Source organism: Podarcis melisellensis, assembly GCF_964234715.1.
Source record: "Podarcis melisellensis genome assembly, chromosome: 1".
NCBI classification, from domain to species: domain Eukaryota; kingdom Metazoa; phylum Chordata; class Lepidosauria; order Squamata; family Lacertidae; genus Podarcis; species Podarcis melisellensis.
In genome coordinates, this window is record NC_138528.1 from 56692082 (window position 1) to 56701412 (window position 9331).

General features: G+C 48.0%; 1 protein-coding gene across 5 annotated transcripts in view; it reads right to left on the bottom strand.

The window, feature by feature from the left end:
- CAPRIN1 (cell cycle associated protein 1) overlaps positions 1-5514 on the bottom strand; it is a 31188-nt gene extending 25674 nt beyond the window's left edge. For 2 of the 5 annotated variants that reach the window (XM_081891536.1, XM_081891537.1), the window contains exons 1-2: positions 5077-5212; positions 4608-4857 (exon numbers count right to left, since the gene is read on the bottom strand). In XM_081891536.1, coding sequence (XP_081747662.1) covers positions 4608-4850 — 243 coding nt within the window. In that variant the 5' untranslated portion in view covers positions 4851-4857; positions 5077-5212. Of the gene's footprint in view, positions 1-4607; positions 4858-5076; positions 5213-5338 lie in introns of those variants that run through there. The other 3 variants (XM_081891535.1, XM_081891533.1, XM_081891534.1) reach the window with 2 other exon arrangements.
- Positions 5515-9331: the final 3817 nt, after the last annotated feature.

A 9331-nucleotide genomic window follows, 5' to 3' on the forward strand; every position in this document is an offset into this window, starting at 1 on the left:
CAATTGCTACACCAGGCATAAAACTAAGTGATCAGTCAAGAACATCAGCAATTTTCAAATGGTTCATGGGGGAAGATTGGGAGCCACTGGCCTAAATAATCTGTGGTATCTAAGAATGTCTTCAAGTTTCCCCACTAGGACTCTCTCCACCAACTTTCTAGAAAAGAGGTATTTACAACTAGCTGGTAGTTATTCCAAAACAAAAGGTCCAGGGCTAATTTCCTTGAGAGTGGTCATCCCACCACACCTTTCGAATCAGCAGGAACCACACTCTGACACAGAGAAGCATTAACAAATCCTGAACACAATCAGTCAAACTCTGTTAGATTTAGGAACAGGGGTCAAGTGGGCACATAGTTGTGAACATAGTTGAGAGTATAGGTGCAAGCACTTTGCCCTTATGTGGTTGCATAAACTAAAACCAATTCCACGAAAATCAGACTCTGGCATTGGCTACTTTGACTACAAGCGAAACAAAAGCAGTGTCAAGGTCACTCTGAAGTAAACTAACTTTATCCTCAAAGTGTGCAGCAAGTTGCTCACAGCAGCTCCCTGAATGCTCCAGAGGTTCTTCCCCCACAGTGGGAGTCAGCAACCTTCGGACGATCTGAAATAGCTCTGCCAAACAGCTACTAGATGTAATGCAGGCTGTGAAATAGGCATTCTTTGCCACCTGTGCTGCCACATGGTAGTCACAATTATGTTCACTAACCACTGTTGGTGGGCTTCAGACTATGTCCTGTACCATCTGGCCTTTAGTCTTTTGTCCAGCTCATTTCATTGCCTGTAGCTCTCCAGAATATCAAGGAGCCAGTTGGGCTCTGCAACACCAGAAAGGATGCTTAGGACCAACTGTATCAACCAAACAGCCATATTATTTCAACATCTATAGAAAAGACCAGAAATTTGACAGGCCCAGCAGATTTCTCTACTAGAAAGCCCCCAGTGTGTTCAGGAACCCAGGAGGTTTCATCAGTCTCCAAGGGTGGCCATTCAAACAGGCCCACCATCTTTGCCAGGGAGTGCATTTTACCCCCCTACCTTCAGTCTATCACTCAAGGTAAAAACTGCATCAAGCATGTGCCCTGCCCGGGGTGTTGAACTGATGACATCTAAGACACCTCCATGGTTGTCATAGAAGCCATGAAGTCCCAAGCTGGCCCTCTAGCAACAGCTATGTAGGTACTGAAATTGCACAGGTCTATCGTCCTGGGGTCCTCCAGCACCATGCTAGAGAACATCTTTGTCAGGGAAGCAACTGGCCAGCAGGGAGGTCACTATACCAGCAGCATCACCATTCTGTCTGTCCAGTACAACACCAGGTGCAAACCTTCTAAGCACACCCAAATGTCAAGAGGTTTTCTGGTAAAGGAGATGATACTTACCGGTATGTGGATAATGGAAGCACCCACTCCCCTCAGTCTGCCCTGGTGCTGTAACAAATACCCAACCTTCCATAATACATACCAGGTCAGTCCTCTCACCACAATCCAATTGTGAATGGTTCACATAAATTTGGGCCACATATTAAAAACTAGGGACCAATAATAAATGAATCCTACAGAGTCAGTTGTTCCTCTCTCTGTTCCCAGTTCTGGGAAATGCACCATACCCAACCTCTCATCTTGAGTTACGGTCACAGGTTTGTTTCTCCTACAATGCCTATCCCTAACTGAAATACACTGGATGAGAGGGCTGCAGTCCAAAAATATTTGGAAGGCACCAGGTTGTAGTAAGTGGTCTTAGGCCATCTAATCTATACTTCTCTCCAACATGTGTCATTTAAGGATGTTCCATGATGACTATTTGTCACTGGAAGCCCAAATGGCTTCTATGGCCAGGAAGACCTTTTTCCAGTTACAGCTGGGTCACCAGTTACAGCCTTCCCTAGACCAGAATAGCTTGGCCACAGTTGCAGAATCTGCACTGGCAGCCTTTATGCCACTAGGCCTCATTTAAGATGCCGTCGCTGACGTATAAAGCCCTGAGCTACTTGGGACCTGCCTGGCTTTGAGTTCAGCAGAGGATTGCCTGTTGTTCTCACCCGACTTCCAGCAAGTATTCACTGTTGTTCAGGTATGAAAGAAAAGGCTTTTGTGACAGCTGAGTCACAGTTAAGGAAGTCTCTTGTTCTAGTGGCATGGACACCTACACTTTTATTGAACTTTCCCCGCTATCACATCAATACATCTTTATTTTCCCGGTCCTGTATTGGATCTGTTTAAGCCTTCTTATCAACAAGTCTTTATATTTTAATTGTTGCCTGAATCTGTGCATTTCTATAATGTCTTGAGTTTTTAGGACATTTTGTTTGTGTTTATTACTTCTGCTTTTAACTGCTTGTGTTGTTTATACTGTGTTGACAATTTTGGTACTGGACATTCAATGCCATTTTGTGGTCTTTTTCAGTGAAAAATGGAACATAAAAACCAAAATAAATGTGGAGCTTCCTAAAAGTCAATACAGAAAGGTTCCTAAGCCTGAAATATGATGCTTATACATGGGGTTCTGAAATATTTTCATTTGAAAGATTTGCACTTCAAAGTTTGATTCTGGGTTCAATAAATATACTATTTAACCCAATGGTGCACTCCCATGCACCTTTACTTGGAAGTAAACTCTGCTAAATTCAGTAAATACTCCCAAGTAAACAAAGTCAAACAGGTTTAAAATTACGTGAGCCCCACTAGATAAGGCCAAAGACCTATCTAGGCAGCATTTTGGTTTTCACATGCATCACACAGCAGTCCTCTCTTGTTGCTTCCTGCCTACTGCTCCTCTGATCATTGAAACAGTATGCCACCACCATGACCAGCAACCATGATTCTGATCCTCTTTTAAAGCTAAACTGGTAGCTATCACTACATCTTGTATGGTAGCAAATTCCATACTCTGTGCTGAACCCTTTAAAATTCACCTCCATTTGATTACCCCAAGTTCTAACACTGAGAAAACGAGACATTTCCTGTCTGCTTTCTCCATGCCATGGATAATTCTATTCATTGATAATGTCCCTTTCTACTTGTTTTTTTCTAAACTCCCCCCCCCCATCGTCAACGAATAAATCTTAACCTTCCTCACAAGGGAATTCCTCCAGCCCCTTGATAATTTTGGTCTCCTTTAAACACTTGATCTTTCCATGCCAGCTGGTCATTACAAGAACTCTTAAGAATTTGGTTTTCTTTCTTCCTTCTCCCCCTCAATCTCTTTTGTGTGATGTTTCATATCATACGCCTAGGGACATTTGGAAGCAACCCTGGAAGGCGGCTTCTTTTTTTCGTTTTTTACTCAAGAGCTGGATAAACATTCTTTAAATTAATTAATTAAGATTAACCAAATTAATGTGATACAAAGAGCTTGGTGTCTTTAAGACTGCTGTGCAGCCAGTGGAACTTTTATCACATCACCCCATCACAACTATAATAATTTAGCTTTTCAAACTCATTGGTGCTTTAGAAGTGGCATGCCATTTAAGTTCCACTGAACATGCAGATGAACTGGAATGATTCTCTGGACTGTAGTGCCAGTATTTTTATAAACCCATACAATGTATCAGTTTTGTGGAAGGAAGAGACTAACTTTTCACTAGAATGGGTTATTCCAGCAGCATAGTCTCAGCTTCCAGTCATGTATTCTCCCAAAAGCTCAATTCTAAACTGCGGCTTGATCAAATGCATGCTGACTTGAGAGTAAGTCTCACTGTGCCCCAGGTGCAAAGGCAATTCTGACAAAGAGCATAGGGCAACTTAGGTGGCAATTATAAAATGCTGCCCACGAGGCTGATTTCCCTTCCCGGCCTAGACTTTGCGACAGACATCCTTCCCAACAAAGCAGCCTGAGCTCTCGTCACCCAGGGCCGGAGCCGCAGCCAGCTCGCCTGAGGCGTTTCATACACGCCGGAGCCCTTTAACGTCGCCCTTAACCAGGGCGCACCCATCTTCAACGGGGCAGCGAGGGCACGTTTTCATCTGGCGTCTACGACTCGGCTATGGAAAGTAACTAAAATGGGAGGGCACGGGGGGGGGGAGAGTGAGGTGGGGTGTTGCGCGCACACAGACACATAGAGAGCGGAGGCTGCGCGTCTCTGGCAGGAAGGAAGCTTGCAGGGCCTTTGTGCAGCACCCGCCGTCGCTCACACAATGAGCCTCCCTCTCTGGGAAGAACCGCTGCCTCTCGCCGCCGCCATGTTGGGTCCTGGCCGGCTCCATGTGCACCGGGGGGGGGGGAGAAAGAGAGGCGGGAAGAGTAGAGGGGAGAAAGAGGGTCGCTGGTAGTTCGGCCGCCACCGAGCCTTCAAAGCCTCACTTCGGGCGGGAAGCGAGGAGAGGGCGGGGGGCGGATTGGAAAGGCAGCTAAGCCCCCGGGCTCCAACGGCCCCCAAATGCGTCCCGTTCGCGGCGGAAAAAAAGAACAAAGGGAGAAGGCCGCGCCGCCTCACCTCGGCCGCGGAAACAAAAGGCGGGGCAGGCCGGCAGGGCCCCGAAGGGAAGGCACGGCGATATGCGACTACGCCTCCCGCCCGGCCCCACAAGATAAGATAGCGGCATCGGCCGGTGGGGGGGGGGGAGAGAAGAGATTGAGGGGGAGGGGGGTTTGCGCCTCCGCACCTTTTTCTTCTCCAGGTTGCGCAACTTCTTGTCGATGACGCCCAGAATCTGCTTCATGGCCTCGGTCTGCACCGAACTCGTGCTGCCGCCCGACGCCGCCGCCGCTTGGGATGGAGCCGCCCCAGCAGCTACCGTTGCCGCGGCTGCCGTTGCCGGAGGCGCCGCCGACGCCGCCTCGTTCCCCGTTTTGCCGCCGCCGCTGCTGCCGCTGCTCGCCATCGCGCTGCTGGTGGCCGAGGGCATCGCTTAACTGAGGAGAGAAGAGCGCGGCGTTACGGGATTCGAGGGGGAGAGAGAGCGCGAGAGGCAGCCCTTGAAGGGAAGCGGGCGAACGGACGGGCCGCCGGAGGGGACACGGCGCGCGAGGGGAGGGGGAGAAAGGAAACGCCTCCTGCCAGGAATCCTTTTATTCTGTTTTTTTTAATTATCTCCCCACCCCCTTTTCTCGAACGCGCGACTCAGACCGCACCTGTCGGCGCGCGCCCAGCGATTCTAAGGCAACCTGACTTGGAAGGTCCGTCAGCGGGAGGGAGGGGAAAAAAAAGAAAGGCAGCCCTTCGCGCGGGCGCGTGCTCGGCACCGCCCACGTGACCGGCGGCCTTCCCGTTCCCTCATCCTCCCGCCCAACAGTCTTGGAGGAGCCGCCCCTCCTTTCTCCGACAGCGCCCGCCCCCCCCCACACGCACTCTCATCGGTCCGTCCGTCCCTCCTTTCACTCCTCGCTCCCTCACCGTGTGTGCTTGGTGCGCGCGCACGTGTGTGAGAGAGAATGGAAATGAGTATCCCTAGGGCGCGCGGGAGGGCAAGAAGGGGACGGCCCAATGTGTGTGTGTGTGCGCGCGCGAGGGCTGGGGAGGGGGACGGCCGCCTCTGCCCACTCCAGCCCCGTCACTTTCACCGCTCCTCCTTGTTACCTCTGCGCCGAGATACGGAGGGGAAAGAGAAAGAGGAGGGAGGGAAGCCGAAGAGTGCACGCGCACGCGAGGGGCGGAGCAAAAAAAGAGGGGGCGAGCGACCGGGCTGAGGGAGGGAGCGGGGTCCTCATCCGTTAGGGCTGCCTCCGCAGAGCGCCTGATCGGCAAGCGGCTAAAGCAGCTCACGCCCGTCTCCCGAGTGTGCCTTCGCGAGAGCCTGAATATTATGACGCCGGTCTTTCAGGCGCCAGGCCACCTAAGCGGAGGAGCACAATGGTGAGGCGGAGTGAGACGCTTGCCCTCGCCTTGAAAGGCCGCGGGGCGGAGTTCCCGGTCGGGCTGGGCGGCGAATCTGCTCTTTTTTTTGGCTTGGTAAAGCCCTTAGATGGCGGGGAGGCGGGTCTCTCTGAAAGCGCTGCATTCCTACGTGAAAGGGAATACCCAGGGTTTAGACACGCGTCATTAAAAATCAATACGATGCTGATTTCTGTCACTGGCTGGGCAGCAGCTGCTCGCCAAGTATTTACTTGGCGACTGTTTTGCAAGTTTTTTTGTGGGTTGCTTACTGGAAAGCGAAGGCGGTTTGTGTTGGCACTTGGAAAATATTCAGTATTAACCTAAGCCTCCGTGGTCCTCTGGGCAAAAGTGTGGCACCCATTTCGGAACAGTGATTAAGTGTACTGGAAAATCTCTAGCGGTGTTGAATTTTCAACATAGGTATGGTCATGGTAACGACATAAATTTATGTATCCTGGGTAAGTGGCTGCCTTAGTACAACCCTTATATCTAGGGTTGTTGTTGGGTTTTTTTTCAAAACATTGCCCTCTGGACTTTGGAGAAGGAATGGTTAACGTATTAATAAAACCAGCAGGATTTATGGTCGGTGTGGAGGGAGATGTTACTTGTGTAGGCCGAGGTGCCTAATCAAGGTTTCAAATTCTGAATATGTGGGAACTGGTACACTTGTTTTTGGTAAATGATGAAATAAATAATATTGCAGGAAAATTATCTAAAGTGATAAAAAGGACCCCTGACCATTAGGTCCAGTCGTGGCCAACTCTGGGGTTGCGGCGCTCATCTTGCTTTATTGGCCGAGGGAGCTGGCGTACAGCTTCCGGGTCATGTGGCCAACATGACTAAGCCGTTTCTGGCAAACCAGGGCAGCGCACGTTTATCTTCTCGCCAGAGCAGTACCTACTTATCTACTTGCACTTTGATGTGCTTTCGAACTGCTGGGTTGGCAGGAGCAGGGACCAAGCAACGGGAGCTCAAACCGCCCGTTGCAGGGATTCGAACCGCCGACCTTCTGATTGGCAAGTCCTAGGTTCTGTGGTTTAACCCACAGCGCCACCCACGTCCTTTATCTAAAGCGATAGTGGATAATTATTTGTTTTACAAAAGGCTTTATAGGAGTATTCTTTTTGGTGGTCTGTTGCAGCTAGGTGTAGTCACCAAATCCATAGAGAAGGGCCCAAAAGTTTTTCCCAAGAAGTTCAGTAGTAAAAAAAATTAAGTGAATAAAAATATGCCTTCTAGGCAGGAAAATGACCAGGATTTTTAATTCGTGCAGTGAAGGAACTGAGCTGTAGAAACACCCATACTGTGACGACACACCCTGCTATTCAGGTTGCAACCTGCACATACACAGGCAAACACAATAGCTGTGTTTCCCTAGAGTTGCTTTGACATCCCTTGATCTTAAATAATAAGTCCATTGAGAAAGCAAGAAATAGGTTTGATACACTGGCAGGTCAGGAGAGCTCTGACTAAATATCTGCCACTCTTGGGCAACCCACAAAATATATTCCACCTCTTAAAACTATAGCAACACCTATTTGAGAGAACTTGCTGGTTCTTTATCCACATCAGGGTACCATCGTTCCAAACATTGTGAATACAAGTTTGCAAATGTACAGGTTGTTTTATTCTTCTACTTTTTAATTGTAAAATTACATAGAGATCTTTTCTGCGGTTGTGAAGCAGTTCTACAGCGATGTTCCAAGAGCTGTGGCAAGTATAGAGGCAAGGGAAGAAGAGAGTTGAAACTGTAGAAACTGTTAGAAAGCAGCTGTTTGCAAGGAAGCAATGCTTTAAAGATTTTGTGAGATAGCTCAGATACAAAAAAAATGCAGGGTGCAATAGACTCCTCCCTCACAATCAAAGTTATTTCTAACAATTGCAGTAGATGGGCTTTTATATTTGTGTTCTAGCAATGTGTGCTTACTATGCAAATTCTGAACTAACAAGACTCTTGGAACAAGCTGCTCCTCCAGTTGCATTCGGAGGTACATAGTTGAAAGCAGACATCCTCAGCATGTGCCCTTCTCAAATACCATATATTAAATTAAAAGTATTTAATGTGTGTGTGGATAGCGCTTTGAGGGCATTGGAATTAGGTAAGATTCTTAAAATCTTGTCAGCCTTTAGGAGTCAAGAAATATTTCCACATTTTCCCATTTATGAGGCAAGCAAACCGTTTCTCCAGATTTTGCTTGAATCATATACATTTGATTATGATTTTTTTAAAAAACCAGAAATGTATATTAAACCCCCGGTTTTTTAGTCATAGATTTATTAGCCATGATTGCATGGAAGGCATCACATTTGAAAGCATGTTTCACAGAGCATTGGGCCAGGGGGGGCTATTGCCCTGGATGCACATGACAGGCACAGAGCCCTATCAGCTGAGGCGTGTCTAGTGAGCAGGTGGATGGAGGCAGCAGTCGAGGAGCCTGTTGGAGGCAGACTCCATTCATCCTCTGCATGGGCTCTGCATGCGCCCCCCTGGTGCACCCCCCAAAAACTGCCCAGTCCACCACAGGGGTGCAACACTTGCCCCGCCCCAGGTGTCAGCAACCCACGCTATGCCACTGCATTGGGCTGAATACAGTGTTCAGAAATCTCATTGGGGATGCTCCTTTAGGGGTTCATGCACAGGAGTGTAAGTCAGGTGGCCTGGCCCTTTTCACTGTAATACCTTTAGCTGCTTATTCCTCAGTGTGTTGTGTGAAACCAGTGCTTAGGCCAGAAATAGTGTCCTAAAGAGTACAGTTTCCCAGATACTGGTATGTGATTGGGATGACTCAAAGCTTATGATGAGGTGCAGAGGTTTATAAGCTTTAAATACTTGTAGCAGAACAATTCTAACCTTGGCTGGAGTCAGTGGAGCAGTGGATCCTTCATCACATTTGAAATATTAGCAGCTTGAGTGGGGATGAGGTTTATTTTGTCTTTTTTGGTATACCAGGTCTAGGCTGGTCTAGCTGCTGTAGCAGAATCCCCACAAAACCAGTAGTGCTTTACACAGGTGGAAAAGCAGCACCATTCTAGCCGTCTGCCATCAACTGTACCCGGTGCTCAAAAGAATTAGGAAAGTAAAGCTTGAAGAAGCTTATAGTTGGCCCTTTTAGGCAGAATAGCTATGTTCAAAAGGTAAACCTTCCACAAAGTGTTAGTTATGTGTGATAGCTATATCACTGTCAATATCTGGCCACTTATGGAAGAACAGTTCAGAGATAAATTGGCCAATGTCCAAGTCAACTGCCTTACTGTTCATCAGATCAGTTATTTTCTTTCTGATGGGGTTTTAAGGAGTAAGCTTTGAGGCCTTGATTTGGGGAGTGGCAGATGAGATTGGTTTAAAGTTATACTCTGCATTAACAGAAGATACAACTGGAGAAATGGCTAGTTTTAGGGTGCTTTGGGGGAGGAGATTTTACCAAGTTAATGGAATAGCATCTGGAAGGTGAAGCTGCTTATGTCTGTTTCTGCACACACGAGACAAGATAAATTAAAAACATTATACACCAG